This window comes from Puma concolor, chromosome E4 (assembly GCF_028749965.1).
Source record: "Puma concolor isolate L17-30 chromosome E4, mPumCon1.1.hap2, whole genome shotgun sequence".
NCBI classification, from domain to species: Eukaryota; Metazoa; Chordata; class Mammalia; order Carnivora; family Felidae; genus Puma; species Puma concolor.
The window spans coordinates 69,696,159-69,713,817 of NC_141683.1; the positions used below are offsets into that span (position 1 = coordinate 69,696,159).

The following is a 17,659-nucleotide window of genomic DNA, read 5'->3' on the forward strand; positions in this document are numbered from 1 at the left end:
ACGCTTCTGGTCTGGCTGTGGTGTCTGTCGTGCTGTGGGCGCGGGGCTGCCACGGGAAGGACCCCAGGGTCAGACGCGGTGGCCCCGTGAGGCATCTTCACAGCCGCAGTTTAGGTTTTTGTAGAAGGAACAGGGCAGCTGGGCGGCGGGCCCCGCGGAAGTGGGGCTTTTAAAGGGGGCGGGGGCACGTGTACCTTCTCCCCGTGAGGGAGGCGATGACCAGCGCTCCCCTGTTGGGGGACCCAGGTGCTTGGTCATCGTCTCCAGTCCTTTTCTAAATGGGATGAGCTAAGCGGAGCGTAGCCCTTGGCTGTTTCGTGTCTCTGTTTCCTCTGCTGTGACGACGAACCAGGGAGCAGGGCAGGTGGTGGCGAGCCGGGGGCCTTGCGGGCGGCCCCCGGCACAGAAGCGGTTTGTGGGCCTCTGCGACCTGGGAAGGCGCCTCCCTCCCCTTCCTGTGTGCCCGGCCCCCACCGGACGAGGCTGGGAGATGCGTTTGCTGGCCTGGCCCGGCCCGTCGTCACACACCTCTCCTGGGTCGTAGGGCTCCCGCAGGGGCACCACCGGCAGGCCCGTGACTGACGCGCCTGTCCTGTCTGCCTCTCTCGTCCCCACACCCGAAGGACCTGCCTGGGCCTCCTCGGGGGAGGCCAGGGGCAGCAGAGGAGAGCCGGACCTACTTTGTGGACACTTGAGAGCCTCTGAATTGGATTAAGAAACTGCATAGTTCCAAGCTGCCTTTAACTCTCAAGAGGGGAAACGAGAGGTGACCTTGGAGCGGGAACAGGCCGAGACCCGGGTGCACCGCCCGCCGCGGGGCCCCCAAAGGACAGCACGGCACGCCGGACCGCCTGGGTCACTCTTTATTAACAGCACGTTCAGCAGGAAGTAAGGCAACAAGGCGGTAGGTGTGTAAGGCGGCTCGCGTCTTCCGGGGTGAAGCAGGGCTCAAGCTCTCCCACCCGTGTCCCTCCCGGCTCCACGCACAAGCGCGGGGGTGCCGACGTCCCGGCCACGAACGGCTCGTCCTGTCCTTTCCCGTAATCGGCTTGGACGCCAGGCACCTGCTTTCACGCACGCTTCGGTTAGCGGGCCGAGGGCCGCGTGGCTTCAGCATCTTCTGCGACACACGGGTCACCGGGCCGTTCTACATAAAACCTGGCTCTCTCTGCAACCACGTGACGGAGGTGTGCGTGCTGGCCCGGCCTGTCACTCTGCAATGCTTCCTGTTTTCTGTTTCACTCCAGGGACGCGCGCTGCTGTTCGGCAAACGCCACAGCCGCATCGTTAATCGGGAATTTACTTTCAGTGGTCCCAGCAAGGACCTCGTGTCCTTGGAGACTGACTTCGTGTTTGGTCAGCGGTTAAAAATACCTCCCTGTGTTTTTCTCCAATTGGATATTGCCATAAACGGGCAAGTGGGTAAAAGTAAACCGTGGACCTGTTTATAGATGGAAGGTTTTCTCTGAGCTAACCCAGGATGGAGTGAGTCACCTGCATGTAATACCAGGATACGCAGATCTTTTTTACTGTGAGACGTGAGACCTGTCTCAGAAAGTATCTTTATTTTCAGCTCTAGCCATTCATCGGTTAGGTAAATGTTCCCGTCATTTTGGGGTCCAGATAAAAAGTTTCTCTGTGGGGGCTTCGTCCTCGGCTGGCTGTCTTCAGGCAGATCAGTTAGGACTTCAGAGGACTGAAAAGCAGAGCCACTGTGAGGAGGAAGACAGCCGGTCAGCTCAGACACCTTGTGCAGAACTAACGGTCATTCTGGAAGAACGACTTGGAGCAGACAGGGATCGGGGCACAGACTCGCGGGTTCTCCTCCCCACTTCTACAGCCTGGCCCGGCCCAGGTCAGGGGCACGACCCGGCTCACAGGCCGACGGCCACGAGACAGACCGGACCACGCGGCATTTCCTGCCGCCCCCTCCAGGTCGGGTGAACATTATTAGTTCGGCTGTCCCCGAAACCAGTGCTTTCGACCTCGGTCAAGTGGGGGTCAAGTGGGGGCTCTGGGTCACGCTCTGCTCCAGTCGGTCCGGGACCCGGGCCCGGGTCCCCGGCTTCTGCAAAGCTGCCCATGGTGCGTCGTGCAGCCGGGGCCGAGACTGAGACTGCAGCCTCGTTCTAGAAGTTACCTGTGTCATTGTAGCCAGCTAAAATGTATTCTCAGTTGGCTGAAGGTCCTTTATAATGCATCATAGCAGGTGCAAAGCTACTTCATTCTGGCTTCCCCCAGGTCAAAGTTCAAGGACAGGAGTCCCTAGTCCCTTACACCTGTCCCCTTGTCACTTTGCTCCTGGCTGGAGCATGGGACCGTGTCATTCCCCTGGGCACCGGCCCCTGACCGGCCCTCGCCAGCCTGTGCTGCTCCGAGCTCAGCTCCCCTGACAGCAAACGTGAGGCCACGACCGGGAGGGCGTGCCCTTCCTCCTGAAGGGGAGAACGTTCTGGCACCAGGGTGACAGGACATTTTGCACTTTGCTTTTCACGGGACCTGTCAGCCCGCTGCATTGGGACTGACGGTCCCCTGGGCCTTGCTGGGGCTCCGGACCAGGAGCTCGGCAACTCTCTACGGCAAGTTTATGTATTTTTAACCGGGGCGGGGGGTGGGGGAATAAGGTAATCTGCCCAGGAAGTATTTTAAGTAGATCTGGTCTAAGAAGGACACATCTTCCCCAAACCCACTTGAATTTCATGCAGGAGAATTTTCTTACGTGACCACCATCTCTCGTTCACGTGAACAAGCACTTCGTTTTCCCCTCGTCGTTTTCCCGCGTGTGCACTTGGCAAATTGCGTGGGAGGAGGAACCGGGAGTGTCTCCCGGGCCCGAGGGTCAGCGGGGGGGTGCGGGGAAGGGTGTGCACGTTTGTGGTGGGACCTCACACCCGTTCACAGGCCCGCCTCCCACGGCCACGACACTTGCAAGGTGGAGCTTTTTAAGCCAACAGCCACGGGTCCCTGTCCCGCCCCCCCCCCCCCCCCCCCCGTCACAGCTCCCGGTGCCTTGTGAGCGGCTGACTTACAGAGATGAGGTCGAGCTCAATGGTCCCAGTGTTCTCGGGATCCAGCTGCTTAAATATCCCTGAGGGAGGGGGGTGGGGGGTGGGAGGAGGGCCATCGGTGAGCACTCCTCCTCCTCCCCCTCCTCCTCCCTCCTCCTCCCCTCTTCCTCCTCCTCCTCCTCCCTCCTCCTCTCTCATCACTCCTCTTCCCCTCCTCCTCCCCTCTTCCCCCTCCTTCTCTTCCCTCCTCCTCCCCTCTTCCCCCTCCTCCTCTTCTCTCTCTTCACTCCTCTTCCCCCTCCTCCTCCTCTTCCCCCCTCCTCCTTCCTCCTCCTCCTCCCCCTCCCTCCTCCTCCTCCTCCCCTTCCCTCCTCCTCCCCTTCCCTCCTCCTCCTCCTCCCTCCTCCTCCCCTCTTCCCTCTCCTTCTCTTCCCTCCTCCTCCCCTCTTCCCCCTCCTCCTCTTCTCTCTCTTCACTCCTCTTCCCCCTCCTCCTCCTCTTCCCCCCTCCTCCTTCCTCCTCCTCCTCCCCCTCCCTCCTCCTCCTCCTCCCCTTCCCTCCTCCTCCTCCTCCTCCCCTTCCCTCCTCCTCCTCCTCCCTCCTCCTCCCCTCTTCCCTCTCCTTCTCTTCCCTCCTCCTCCCCTCTTCCCCCTCCTCCTCCTCTCTCTCTTCACTCCTCTTCCCCTCCTCCTTCTCCTCCCCCTCCTCCTTCCTCCTCCTCCCCTCCCTCCTCCTCCCTTCTCCTCCCTCCTCCTCACTCCACTTCTCCTCCCCCCTCCTCCCCCTTCCCTCTCCTCCTCCCCCTCCTCTCCTCCCCCCTCTTCCCCCTCCCCCTCCCCTTCTCGCTCCTCCTCCTCCCGCTCCTCCTCCTCCCGCTCCTCCTCCTCCCTCCTCCTCCTCTTCCTCCTCCTCCCTCCTCCTCCTCTTCCTCCTCCTCCCTCCTCCTCCTCTTCCTCCTCCTCCCTCCTCCTCCTCTTCCTCCTCCTCTTCCTCCTCCTCCCTCCTCCTCCTCCCTCCTCCTCCTCCCTCCTCCTCCTCCCTCCTCCTCCTCTTCCTCCTCCTCCCTCCTCCTCCTCTTCCTCCTCCTCCCTCCTCCTCCTCCCTCCTCCTCCTTCCTCCTCCCCCTCCTCCTCCATCCTCCTCCCCCTCCTCCTCCATCCTCCTCCCCCTCCTCCTCCCTCCTCCTCCCCCTCCTCCTCCTCCCTCCTCCTCCTCTTCCTCCTCCTCCCTCCTCCTCCTCTTCCTCCTCCTCCCTCCTCCTCCTCTTCCTCCTCCTCCCTCCTCCTCCTCTTCCTCCTCCTCCCTCCTCCTCCTCTTTCTCCTCCTCCCTCCTCCTCCTCTTCCTCCTCCTCCCTCCTCCTCCTCTTCCTCCTCCTCCCTCCTCCTCCTCCCTCCTCCTCCTCCTCCCTCCTCCTCCTCCTCCCTCCTCCTCCTCCCTCCTCCTCCTCCTCCCTCTCTTCCCCCTTCTCCTCTTCTCTCTCTTCACTCCTCTTCCCCCTCCTCCTCCTCTTACCCCCTCCTCCTTCCTCCTCCTCCTCCCCCTCTCTCCTTCTCCTTGCTCAGTCACCAGCTCCTCCCTCCGCCCACAGGGTCTGCACAGTCAATGGCGCACACACGCCCTTCCAGGCGGCCTCCCCTCCACCAAGCACTGGACTGGGACGGGCCTTTCCCCAAGCGGCCACTCACTGAACAGCGTCTCCAGCCGGACCAGACACCGAACGAAGTTATCGAAGTCAATGATGAGGTCGTCGTCCGCAAAGCGCGCAACGACGACCTGGTGGAGCTGACACGGCAGCTTGAAGCCTGAAGTCGGAGGAAGAGGGCGCGGCCTCAGGGTGTGCGTCACACGGCGCCCGTGCCACAGACGTGGCCCTCACGTCGCCGCCGCCCCATCCCCTGGTGCTCGCCTGGGGACCTGCCGCTCCCACCCTTGCTCCCGACTCTGACCGCTCACCTGGCTCTGCCTGTCCCCGCAGGCTGCCATGAGGCTTCCTGTCCCCATCCCTGTCCCTGTGGCCCGTCCCCACCCCCATGGCCCATCCCTGACCCTGTGGCCTGTCCCCGTCCCCGTGGCCCATCCCCATCCCCATGGCCCATCCCTGACCCTGTGGCCCGTCCCCGTCCCCGTGGCCCATCCTTGTCCCTGTGGCCCACCCCCACCCCTGTGGCCCGTCCCCGTGGCCACCTCTCCCTGTGCTTCCTCTCCCGGCTGTTTAGCTCTGAATCCCCTGGAGACTAACTTCCTGGATGCACGTGGCAGAGACTGTCTGTCCGAGATTAGCGATAATTTCTGTTCCCGTGGCAGGATTTCCACTGGGCCACGGCTGCCTGAAATCAGGACCATGTTTCCTGCCTCCCCTGCAGCACACTGAGGGCTCTTGACTCAGTCCTGCCAGGGGGTCGTGTGCCTGACGGCGGGGGGAGCCCATCTCTCCCTCCTTTTGTCCACCCGTTGCCAGAACACGGCCGTGGTGCCTTGCCGTCCTAGTCCGGAAGGCCCCGCAGCGGGGGGCACCTCCCTCGCACTGGGACCGCGTCGGGGGAGGTGGATCTCGCTGAATCCAGGTATCTGGGGTCTCAGTGTCGGGATTTTATGTTGCCCGTGGGGGACTCACTCCAGAGGGGAGCAGAGACCCTCGTGTCAGCCCTGCACCTGGCAAGGGCCGGGGGCCCGCTCGCCCCGCCAGCCTCTCGGAGGAAATGTAGATTCAGGAAGGTATGGCGGGCAGAGCGTTTTACCAGGGAGCTTTTAAAAGGGGAACGGAAAGGACGTGTTTGTACCAAAGCAGCACCCCCTTTGTCTCACGGTCACCGACCTCCACAGGGTGCGGAGCACAGTCTCCCGTACCCCACAGCCAGGACGGAGCCAGCGCTCGCGTATCCCGCGGCCGGACGGAAGGGAGAAAACATCCACGAGGCGTTACCTGCTTCCTCCAGTGCTTTCCGCATCTCGTAGGAGTTCATGGTGCCAGACCTGTCCACGTCGATTTCCCGGTAAATTTTCTGGAACGAGAAATAATTCCAAGAACCATGACCCAAAGCGAGGCAGGCAGCGAGTTGGCTCGCGCCGAGTGCCACGCGGATGCAGATTTCCCAGCTTTGCCTCCGGTGGCCTTGGAAGAGTCGCCCACCTTTCTGCCTTAATTAGCTAATAGCGTTGGCCTCTCCCGTGAGCCGGTTTGTCAGTACGCCCGTCAGCCAACCAGCCAGCCACCACGGCTCACGTTATCTTATCCGACTGTCGTGCTTGAGCTGCTAAAAACCCATGTTACAAAAGGCGACGTGGCTTCTCCAGGACGCTTTTGGGAACAGCTGTTAGGGGACCCCATTTCCGGTCAGTGCCAGGCGAGGGCAGGAGGCGGGCTCATCTTTGCTGTCTGCGTGTGGCCAGCCTGTCTCTGTGGGTCCAGTCGCCACCCTGGGGATGTCCCTCCCACCTCGCAAAGGGTTGTACGGGCACCGCACGACCCTGACACAGCCCCCCCGCCCCCGGCGGCCCCCGGGCGCTCACCTGGTACTTCTGAATCTTTGTCCAAAGAACATAGAACTCCTTCAGCCCCAGCTTGCCACTGCCATCTGACTGCCCGCGGTTAAGGAGAGCCCGGCCGTGGGTGCGTCCCCTCCACCGGATGGCGCTGACGCCCACAGCATATCTGCAGGCGGCTCCTGCTGTAGGACCCGGCCTGCCTCTGAGGCTGGCGGAGGGCCCAGGAGGCCTCTGGCGACCCTGATCTTTGCTGGTTGGTCTGGGGATGCGGGGGGCCCCGGCCCCGGTGAGAACGAGCTGTCACATGACCTGCAGAGCCCCCCCCCCCCCCCCCCCGCTAAGTTCTGCAGTGCTTCTAAGGCCTCTTGTGAGGCAACCACTGTGAGCCCACGAGAGGAAACTTCGAGCAGCACAGAGCACCCGTGCCCAGGACTTGTCCCTGAGCCACGAGTCGAGGCTGCGGGCGGCCGGGGAAGGAGCTGCCCACGGTGGGCGGGCTCCGCACCCACAGATCGGGAAAACCCACAACCAGAGGAGACTGGTCTGCGGGGTATTTTCCACGGCCGCTCGGGCACAGCTGAGCGGCCGCCTCCCGTGCGGGGACCTGGGACACGGCCCTCGGCTTCCCCTCATCTGCAGCTCCTCAGCTCCCCTTCAGGGGCCCCTGGACGGGCGGGGCGCGGTGTCAGAGCCCCCAGGGCGGGGGTCTCAAACGCCGTGTCTGGGCTCTGCCGCCTGGAAGGATACGTCCAGCATGTCCACCATGATCTTACAGGTCTCGATGCTGAAGCCATCCGACTTGATGTCCTGGCCTGTAAGACAAAGTACCAGTGATGGTTACGTCGCACAGAGACGCGCTGTCCCCGGGATCCCCCTCGAGGAAGTGCTCATCCGTCCCTCCAGGGCCACAGCAGGCCGGTGGCTGTCGGAGGGGCCAGGGGAGGGGGGCGTCCGCCTGTGATTTGCCCCGAGGACCAGAACCTGTCCGGAGTGGCCGCGGTGGGTGGCTGGCGACCTGCAGGAGACCCTCATCACAAGTAGGAGCCTGTTCCCTCCCGGACTCCATGAGGGGTCCCCCTCTTGTCCTGTCCTTGTAAAGGCTGCCACTTAACTCGCAGCTGCCCTCGTGGGCACAGACCCCTCCCCGGCCGGGGCAGAGGCAGGGGTCAGCGGGCAGCCGGGGGCAGGGAGGCTGAGCCCCGGCGCGGCCTGGCTCTTTCCGCCTCCGTCTGCGCGGGAACAGGAGGCCTTGACGGCCAGACGCCTCAGCAGCCCTGTGACCTCACTCGTGCCTGGTGGCCTCCGGGACGCGCACCATCTTCTTGTCCGCGCCTGGCCTGCCCGGGGAGGAACCGGTTACGAGCGGGTCTCTCCCCACATCCTCCGCGGTGGATGGGCGGCCGGCCAGGCTCTTCTCTGGCCGTGAGGGAGTTTGCCATGGGTTAGGCCGGCTGCTGGTGGCGCCCAGGGCTGCTGCTCAGGACACGGCGACGTCCAGGCTCGCGGGGTCTGACCTCACACAGACCCGCGCGGGGACGGCAGTCTCTGAGGGCCGTGCGGCTCTTGTGATAATTTGCGGGGGAGGAAATGTGTCCCCGGGGCTGGCCTGTCCTGTTTCTGACTCGGACGCAGTTCCAGGTGTCCCGGGCCCTCCTCAGGCCCCTCTGGGCCTCACCCCTTCTTCCAGGAGCCTGCCAGCCGCCTCTGGGCCCTCAGGTCCCTGGCCTGGCTCATCAGTTCAAGGGAAACCATGGCTCTCCGAGTAAAGAGCCAGTCAGACGAGGCTCCTGATATGCACGCTGGGGAGATGGTTTGCACACCCTTCCGTGGTTCCAGACGGCCCGTTTACCCTTCCACCCTGGCTACTGAGTGAGGTGGTATCACTCCATCCACGGCTCCGCCCCCCTTCCAGCTGACCGTCCGAGGGGCCGCCACACGGAGCTCGGGCTCTGCGTCAGGCAGCTTCGCAGGGCACCCGTTGGAGGCTCCCCAATCTCTGGGGTTAGGTAGTGACGCTCCTGCTTTCCAGGTGCAGCAAGAGAGCCCGAGGCTCTCCGCGCACGGGCTTCCAGCAAGAGCCAGCCAGTGGTGGTCTCGACCTGGGGCCCTCTGATCCTGAGTGACCAGGGCACACAGAGCCTCCTCTGCCCAGTTCCTCAGGGGGGCGGGGGCTGGCGGGTGTTTACGTGCGGGCGGGAGGGGACCGGCGGCTGGGAGGGGACCGGGGCCCCACCAGGAGGGCACTTACGCTTGGCCAGCACCCTCCTCAGGATGGTCTGCAGCTCGAAGGCCGAGATCTCCGCGTCCTGTGGGCACGAAGCAGAGCGTGGTCACCGCCCGGCGGCCGCCGGACGCGGGAGGCTCCGCCCACGTCAGGTGCACTGGGCGGGGCTGGGCGGGGCCTGTGATGTGCGGGTCCAGCGCCCCCTGCAGGCCGCACGTCCCGGCGGACTGCAGGCCCCGTGGACACAGTTGAGAACCCTCCGCTCCGCTCACGCGTGCGGTCCCACTCGACGCCCTTCTGATCCCAGTCCTCCGCCCGTCGCCCCTTTCCTCCCCTTTGAAACCCGGGTCTGGCTCCTTGCAAAGCTGGTGAGGGCCCAGCTGTCTCCCCGCCACTCTGCCTCTGAGGCCCCAGCTCCCGGGGCGAGTCTGGTGCCCTACACACGCCCTCGTGTTGGAGGACAGGGGAGGAGGGACGGGGGGACGAGCCCAAGTCGCAGGACCACCATGGGCCACAGTCCCTTCTCCTAGGGGTGGGGGCGGGGCCCACGTGCCGCGGACCAGCGGGAACAGGTGTCTGTGACATGAGGCCAGAGACCTGGTGGCCCCAGAGCTCTGGACTGGCTGGGCAGACAGGGCCGGACAGTGGGGGGCGGGGGAGGGGCGGGGGGAAGCGCCTGAATGAACTGTGCCCTGAGCCGTGCTCTTGAGATGTGCTACCCTTCTGTCCCTTGAGCGTCTCTGTGGACATCAGGGACATCCCAGCTGGATGCAGAGGACAGGAAGCAGCTGGAACCCTAAGGCCAGAGGGAGTCGGAGCCAGAGCAGACGCCAGGCGGCAGCCCCACCGTGTGGGCAGGAGCCCCAGTCCCCCCGCGACGCCTCTTGCTTCTACTCTTGCCTCTGCCCCTTTGGAGTCGCGTCGGGGACGAGACTGTCCCTTCGAGTGGACCGCAGCGCAGGGCAGAGGCTGCGTGTGCAGACACCCACCTCGCCTGCCAGCTGTGCAAACAGCCTTCTGAAGCCGTCGTCAATGTCGTCCTCGCTGGCATCGTTCTGGAAGGGGGGATACGGGAGCAGGTCAGAGCCAAGGAGGCGCCTCCCGCGGGCTTGAGACCAAGGGCAGTGTGAGGAATTAAGGGTGGATGAGAGAGGGATGGAAAGCCTGAGGGAGGGGTTAACAAGTCCTCATGGAGGCGTCTCCTCTAGCCCTCAACCAGGACACCCTTCCTGGTCTACACTAGTGGGGATCCAGAAGCAGAGCCCAGCCGGAATGTTCTAGAAGGTCTTTGACAGTGGCCCCTGGACTATTCACTCTCTCCCTGGGGACAGGGGACAGAGGAAGGGCCTTCCGTCATGTTGGCTGTGGTCTCCTTCCTGGACTTGGGATTTGTGGTGGTCAGGCCTCCCCTGGGACCCCCAAACCCTCGGGATTCACCACTATTTGAACAGCGACCCTTGGTGTTACCCTCGGGAGCCTCAGAAATCTCATCACCCAGCGTTTTCATTTTACAGATGAGGAAACTGAGGCCCAGGAAAGGTGGCGAGAAGCCCGTGGTCCCGTGCGCGGGGGTGGGGTGGTCAAGGGCCACGCACTGGCCGGTGCAGGTGCAGGGGGCGACCCTAGTTTCAAGCTGCGGGCACAAGGTCCTGGGGCCCCCTAGCGATTAGGAGGGGCCCCTCTGGATCCTGGGCAGTCGGGGGCAGAGCGGGCAGGTCCGGAGGTCACACACACCTCATCAAGGTCAGCCTCGATCTCGTCATCAACCACCCTGGAAACAGAGGGAGACTGTGTTACCGGAAAGGAGGTGGGGGTGGGATGCACGTGGTGCCAAAATCAAGGCCGATGGCACGTGTGACTGTTAGGGCAGGGCGGGGCGGGCAGGGTCACTGGACCACAGCCCTGCACGGAGGAGGCGGAGGCGGGCAGGGACTTTCTTGCTCCTTGAGAAGCATGTGTGGGGACAGCAGACCCCGGCACCCGCTCTCCGATTCTGCGGCAATCTCTGTCACATAAACCTTCCACACCCGGGATCCTGCAAGGTCCCTGCTGCCTACGTGTCCTGCTCGGAGGCCGGGGTGTGGTCTCAGCTGAATCTCGGGCAGCTCGGGCGGTGCCCTGTGCTGTGTGCGGCGCTGGGCCCTTCTTGGGCCCCGGGACCCTCCACTGGTCCACCCAGGGCCCCGGCCGCTGTGCCCGCGGCTGGCCCGAGCCGGCCCATCGGACACACTGTCCTGGGTCTGATGGGAGCCCGTGGCACGAGGTAGAGGCAACAGAGCACGTGCCGTGTGCCCTGCTTCCCATCTGTTCAAAGCCCCCGTGTTTCTCCGTAAATCTCCTTTTGCTTAAGCCGCCGAGGAGGATTACGTCTCCTGCAATCAGGTGCCCAACCGAATAGATGCGGCTGAGGCAGCGGCCAACGGGGCAAGAGCCATTGGGAACCGAGCCATCCTGACAAGTGGCCCTGGACCGCCGGGCCCAGTGACCACCGAGGCCGTCACTCGAGGGCCGCTGGACGGAAAGGATTATACGGTGCGGCCCGGCCTCTCCCTGTGAGGCGCCTGGGTTCAGCCGTCCAACCCGTGTCGTTACGGCGAATGTGACAGCTCGATCTTTCGGAGACGCAGCTGCCACAGCAGATTCTGCGCTAGGCTCCACAGCCGCCCTTTCTAACCGCGAATACCCCGCGTGGCTCATTTCTTTGCTCGCTGGAATGTGACGCTGAGGTCCTTCCAGCTGCGCCCTGGAAGCGGGCGGGTGTCACAGAGCAGAAACTCGGAGGGAGGGCGCCGCGCTCCAGGGGACGGGGATGGGGACGGGGGGGCGGGGAGGAGGGCAGGAGCACCTACTGGTAGTCGGCCTTCTTCTCGGAAAAGACCCGGACGCAGAAGTCCCCGTCCTTGTTGGGCTCGAAGGTGGACGGCACCAGGATGTACTCCCCAGGCGGCAGCTTGAACCGGTTCAGCACCTCCCGCAGGTTGATGAAGGTGTCGGACCGCTCCCTCGCCCGGTGCGTCAGGAAGAAGTTTCTGCTGAGGTGGATGTTAGTCTGTCCAGTCATCTGAGGGACAAACAGACACAGAAGGGAGTAGACGGCAGAGAGAGCCCCAAATCCGCGTTGTTTTCGCTCACGGAGAAGGCGACGATGCCCGTCGTTCCAGATCAAACGCAAACTTCCCGCCCGCGAGAACAAATGTCCACGGAGGGACTCAGGGCACGTGCGGCGGGGGTCCCGCGTGCACCCAGCTCTGCAGAGACCCCATCTGCACACGGAGGGGCTCGGCCGTGAGGCCCCCCGCAGGAGTCGGATCAGTGCTGTGTGGTGTATGACACGTGAACAAAAGTCAGGACGGGGCCGGGCCAGGAAGGCAGGTGTGGTCGGGCTGGCCGCCGCGAGGCCGGAACTCACCAGAGGGATCCGGAGAAGCCCAGCTTGCCCCGGACGGCACTGCCCGGCCCGACAGTGTGTACCACTGGGGTGGAGGGGGGCACGCTGCATGGTCACTGGATCACCCATGGCCTTTATGGACCCACATGGCTGCTGTACTTCCCACCAGCCTGCTAATGCCAGCTGTGAGCCTACTACGTGCTCTCACGCCATTCACCTCATCGCTATGGTCCCTCCAGGTGGGTGGTGGACCAAGTTTTATTGAAAAAGAAACAGAGAGGGACGCCTGGGGGCTCAGTCAGTTAAGCGTCCTACTTCGGCTCAGGTCGTGATCTCGCTGTGCATGAATTCGAGCCCCACGTCGGGCTCTGTGCCGACAGCTCAGAGCCTGGAGCCTGCTTGGGATTCTGTGCCTCCCTCTCTCTCTGCTTCCCCTGCTCATGCTCTCTTTTTCAGAAATAAATAATAAAACATTTAAAACATTAAAAAAAAAAAAAAAAAAGAGAAAGAAACTGAGGTCCAGAGAGGACCCATAACTTGTTTGAGGTCACACGGCCTGCAAATGGCAGGGCTGGGGAGTGGATCCAGGCCCCTGGGCTCCCACATCATCTTAGGCACAGTCCTGGGGCTCACCTTTCCCTTCAGGCTTGTTTTAGGGGGAACCGCAGGACTCCGCGGAGAGCCTCCTGCGTCCCAGACCACACGTCGTCCACCCAGAGCTGACCCGTGCCCCGCAGGGACTCCCCGGAGACCTGGCCCTGAGCTCGGCCCAGCAGGCCCTGGGACCTGAGCAACCTCCCCAGGGTGCCCCCAGCCACCGGCCCTGCCCAGGCCTCCCGGGACCCCCCAAGCCAGCAGTCGGGGCCTTGTGCCTGGTGGTGAACACGAGCCAGCGTCTCCCGGACGTACCTCCTCCGGCACCTGCGGGCACAAAGGAGAGCACACTTCAGATTCCCGGAAGCTGTATGAGGTCACCCCCGTGATGGGCTGCAGCCGCCTATCCTCTGCAGCTCTAGCAACGTGAAGTGACTCAGCACGGTAATTATTTTCCAAGGGGCCCCAACCGTTCCCACACGGAGGACAAACCTCGTGACCCAGCAACAATGTGGCTGAGCCCTTAGCGCCATTGCTAATTTATGGAGCATAAAACCGGGGCACGGAGCCGTGAAACGCCCGGCTGAGGTCTCCCCGCCCCCAACTCGAGGGTGCCCGCCGGGCTGGGAGCCAGCAGGCGTCACACCCAGCCCGTGTGTGTCCTTGGGCGAGTCAGCTCCCTCTGTTGCCAAAGTTTCCTTGTCTCTAAAGGGGACCAAGTGACCCCCCGTGCTCCCCAGCTCCAGAGCCCAGGACCGGCTTTGCACACCCATGAGGCGGGGGGTGGGCTCTGCGTCACGTCCCGTTGGCATTTTCCCTGGGGTCGCTTTGTCCCAGAGCAGAAGTCCTCAGCTCCCGTTTCGGAGGCCGAGGGGCTCAGAGTTCACGTGCACGCCTGCAACAATGGCAGGTGACCCACTCTACAGGCGGGGTCCTGTTACGGGCGCCACGTTGCCAGTGATGAGTGAGCGTCTGACCTCTGACCTCTACCAGCGGCACGCTGCCCTCCCCACCACGGAGGTTTCCCTGAATGTGGGGACCGCCCCTCCTCATCCGAGCGGCTCTGGGCCGTGCTGCAGGGAGGACTGGGGCGGGCATGGTGGGGGGCGGAGCCTGGCCTTGCTTCAACCTGGTTGGAAATGAAGCCCCTGCGGGCGGCACAGAGCTCGCGTTCCCGGCCCTGAGCTGGTCCCAGCGGGACGCTGGAGCGGTACCTGCCCGAAGTGTCCCCTGTGGGGGCTCTGTTCTAGGCCTGGAGGTCGGCGGGCCAAGCAGAGCACCAGGCCTGGTTGGGGGGGGGGTGTCTCAGAAGAGGCGAGAGGCCTCTAAAAAGAGTAGACTGTCCCCAAAGCGGCTGTGGGGCCTAGGCAAGCCCTAGGCACCTCCGGGGACACGGACCAGCTGCAGGGACCTCGGGGTGTCTCCTCGCACCGACCCGGCCCGGCCGCCACATCTCGCACACAGAGTTTTGCTGTAAAAGCCCTGCTTTCCCTGGGCTGGCCTCCTGACAGGGCCCCGGGGCCCACCGTGCCCATGGGGAGGGCAGTCCCCCGGGGCTGAGAGCAGGGAAGGAGGCGGCCCGTGCTGCCCCCACCTCATAGATGCCGAAGCCGATGGTGTGCATGTCCTCCCCCATCTTCCTCTGTCGCCGCCGGTGCTTCTGGATGAGGCCAACCAGGAAGGTGCACCCGCTCTCTCCGTCCTCCTGGTCCTCGTCCTCCTCCTCCAGCTTGATCAGGTACTGAGGGTTCATCCAGAACGTGTCTGCGGCCAGAGAGGGGCCGGGTCACTGAGGATTCGGGGCCGCCCCTGCCCCTGCAGGTGCGCACGGGGAGGGGGAGGGAGCCTCGTAAAGACGGGTGGGCAGGTGGGCGGGCGCTGGGGGGCTGTGGACAGAGCCGGCCGGCACTTGCCTGGGGACCACGGGGACCCATGTCAGAAACTCCCTCGCACGGTTCTCTCGCCCGCCCTCAGGCTGGCTCATCTTTGTCAGTCGGGAACAGGGTGTTAGGGCTGAGCCCCTGCGGCCCCTGTCCCACCCCAGGCCCAGCTGGCCGGGCTGGGACACTGTGGGGGCACACGCTCCCGCACGCCCTCCGTGAACCCCGAGGCAGGAACATCCTGTGCAAATTCCCGCCTCTTCTTCTGTGTCCCGTTGTCCACCCCAGGGTGTGTCTGCCCCCCCCACCCCTCCCAGTTCCAAAGTCCATTTATGGAAGGACCGGAGACTCGTTCACGTCTGAGAACAACTCCCCTCACCCACCTAACAGGATAAACTCTTTGTTGGGGAAATAAAGGCATCATTTGGTGCAGGGGTCAGCAAACTACAGCTCGGAGGGCCCCTGGCCGCCTGTTTTCGTAAATAAAGCTTTATGACAACACGGCCATGCTGTCGAAGGCCTGGCGGCCTTCGGGTGACGGCGGCGGAGCTGACCGAAAAGCGGTGGAAACTGACGCTCACCAAGCCCCAGATGTTTCCCATCTGGCCCCTGAGAGATCTGCCGGCCCCGCATCCAGCGAGCGGCTTGTCGGGGGCAGACGGCCTCCCCAGCACCTCTGGAACCGCCACTTGGTGGCTGGAGGGGAAGGACTGAAAGCACCAGAACTCGAGGTCCCACCACCTGTCCGCGGCCCGGGAGCCCCAGTGTCCCCATCGGTGGAGAATCGGCACACGACCATCACGTGGCCTCCACGGTCAGACTGCCTGCGTCACGTCCCCGTGAGGGGTACCGTGAGGTCACTTAACCTCTCCAAACGGCGGTCCCCTCACCTTAAAGATGAAGAGGACAGCAGTGTGCCCGCCGTGGAGGCTCATGAAGACAGACGGGGTCAAATGCACATAAACCACTTGGGACGGTCCCCAGGCCCGATGTGTCATATCACACCGACTCAATTTCTGCGGCTCGGGGGGAGGGGAGCCCTGGGCCACAAGGCAGAAGGTCGGGGGTCAACGAGGGAGGGACCGGGGACCCCGTCTGAGCCGGGCCCGAGCGCGCAAGAGGGCTGCGGGCGACGGTTGGGGCCCGGGTGTGCAGCGGCCCCGTGGGCGAGGTCCCTGCAGGGCGGGGCTGCCTGGGCTTCACGTGGACGGAGTGGCCCGTGGGCCTGAGCTGGGACCACGCTCGGCCTCACGGGGTGTGGTGGGGGCCATGGCACAGGGGAACCTAGGGCTGGGGAGGCCGCGTGTGGGGTGTGGCCGGGCAGGGGCCCGGCGGGCGGCCTTACTCGGGTAGTTCCTGCAGCCTCCCGCGGTGGAGCCCCGCCTCCAGGTCCCGTCCACCTTGGTGAGCTTCCACTTCTTGTAGGACTCACTGGTGAGGGTGTCGGGGGTCAGGTTGCAAATCTCCAGGCGAGAATAGTGCCTCAGAAAGTCACCGAACGACATCCTGGTGGAGGCAGGGCGAGGGCGCCCCGGTCACGGGAGGGCACACTGCCGAACCCTGACCTTCCGCCCAAGGCCAGCCCAGGAGCCGGTGAGGGCAGGCAGAGCGGCCAGCAGGCGCGGATTCCAGCTCTTTCCCGCTGGGCCGCGTTGGGCACTGCCCACCGGTGAACCCGCGGGCCCAGCCCTGCTCTCGAAAGGCCTGGTTCTCGAGTGTGGGGACAACTCGGAACTGGTTGGGAGAACGGCCCCGTCCTTCCGGGTTTCTGTCGGGATCCGGACACGCCTGCAGGACTCCCTCCTGCTTTCTGAGGGGTTGTGCCACCCCCTTGTTGAGAGGGACGAATGGTTCCATTCAGGGTCTTACGGTGAATTTGAAACGATGGGGGCAGATCCCACGGCCCCCGTCTCCCTAATGTCCCGCTACAGCCCACCGGCAGACCCCTCCAGCAAGCTTACCAGAACTCTCCGTCTTCGTGCCGTCTGGTCAGCCTCTCCCTCACCTCTGGGTCGACGCTGTTCCAGTTGGGGCAGCTGGAAAACCACGTGACGGGAGGACGTTAGCACCAGTGCCGGCGAGGATGTGTCCCCAGGACCCCAGCGGAGGCCCTGGGGACACACTCGAGGGCCAGGAGCCGCAGGAACAGAGGGGGTGAGGCCAGATGTCGCCCTGGACGGTGGCAGGAAGAAGACAGACAGTCCGGCCGGGGGGAGACGGGGCGGCATTGGCGGCCAGGACCAGACAGCCCCGTTTTAACGGGAACAGAAAATCCAAGGTGTCGCTGACCTGCAGGCACCTGGCCTGACCTGGCTGCAGCCCCGCTGTGGCGCCTGCCCGGGAACCTGTGTTCTCCCCCGGGGCCCGCCAGCGGGGACGCTGAGCCAGGGAGGCGTGGACCTCGAGCTCACGGCAGGAGCGCCGGCTTGGACAGGGCGCCAGACCGCTGGGATGTGCTGGTGGCCCCTAGAGGGGCACCTGCCTGAGGGTGCACGGCCCTGTGACCCCGGGGCCCTGCTCCTGCACAGCCGCCTGCCTCCGGCCTCCCCCCGCCCGCAGCCGCCTCTCCTCACTTGTCATTCCACCGGCCCGTCCACTCCACCTCTCCCCAGGGGTTTCGGATGCGGATCAGCTTCTGCAGGCTCCCCCCGCTCTCCACCTGCAGACGGGGCACAGGGAGGGGCAGGGGGGACGCTGAGCTCCAGCCGGGCCTGGACGCGCTCGGGCCCAAGGCCCCTTCTCCGCGAGCCAGGAGGGGTGGGGTCCATGTTACAAGGGGGTCAGAAAAGGGAGAAGGGCTGGACCCCAGACCCCTCCAGGGGCCGGCTGGGGGAGGACCCGGGTCTTTGACCCCGAACCTCAGCTTCACTGTGCTGTGGTCTCGGGAGCCCCCGGCGCCTCCCGACCTGTCGCAGAAACAAGGTGCTGAGAAGCAGGTGTGCCGCCTGGATCTCCAGTGAATCCCGGGGCGGTGGGGGGTGGGGGGGAACGGGGCAGGGGTGTTTCTACGAAGGGTGTTTTGTAGCAGCTGGGAACACGTAACATGAACCCTGTGTCAGATGCCGCTGCCGGGTGGAT

General features: G+C 64.3%; 1 protein-coding gene across 1 annotated transcript in view; it reads right to left on the reverse strand.

The window, feature by feature from the left end:
• Positions 1–847: 847 nt before the first annotated feature.
• The window catches only part of CAPN2 (calpain 2), a 38,651-nt gene continuing 21,839 nt past the window's right edge, over positions 848–17,659 (reverse strand). Inside the window, exons 7-21 of the mRNA XM_086693942.1 lie at positions 17,155–17,240; positions 16,543–16,617; positions 15,927–16,087; positions 14,296–14,465; positions 13,017–13,028; positions 11,569–11,780; positions 10,454–10,490; positions 9,709–9,774; positions 8,744–8,801; positions 7,243–7,307; positions 6,520–6,588; positions 5,933–6,011; positions 4,695–4,811; positions 3,030–3,088; positions 848–1,712 (exon numbers count right to left, since the gene is read on the reverse strand). Of these exons, the coding sequence (XP_086550068.1) occupies positions 1,689–1,712; positions 3,030–3,088; positions 4,695–4,811; positions 5,933–6,011; positions 6,520–6,588; positions 7,243–7,307; positions 8,744–8,801; positions 9,709–9,774; positions 10,454–10,490; positions 11,569–11,780; positions 13,017–13,028; positions 14,296–14,465; positions 15,927–16,087; positions 16,543–16,617; positions 17,155–17,240 (1,290 nt within the window). The 3' untranslated portion in view covers positions 848–1,688. The remainder of the gene's footprint in view (positions 1,713–3,029; positions 3,089–4,694; positions 4,812–5,932; positions 6,012–6,519; positions 6,589–7,242; positions 7,308–8,743; positions 8,802–9,708; positions 9,775–10,453; positions 10,491–11,568; positions 11,781–13,016; positions 13,029–14,295; positions 14,466–15,926; positions 16,088–16,542; positions 16,618–17,154; positions 17,241–17,659) is intronic.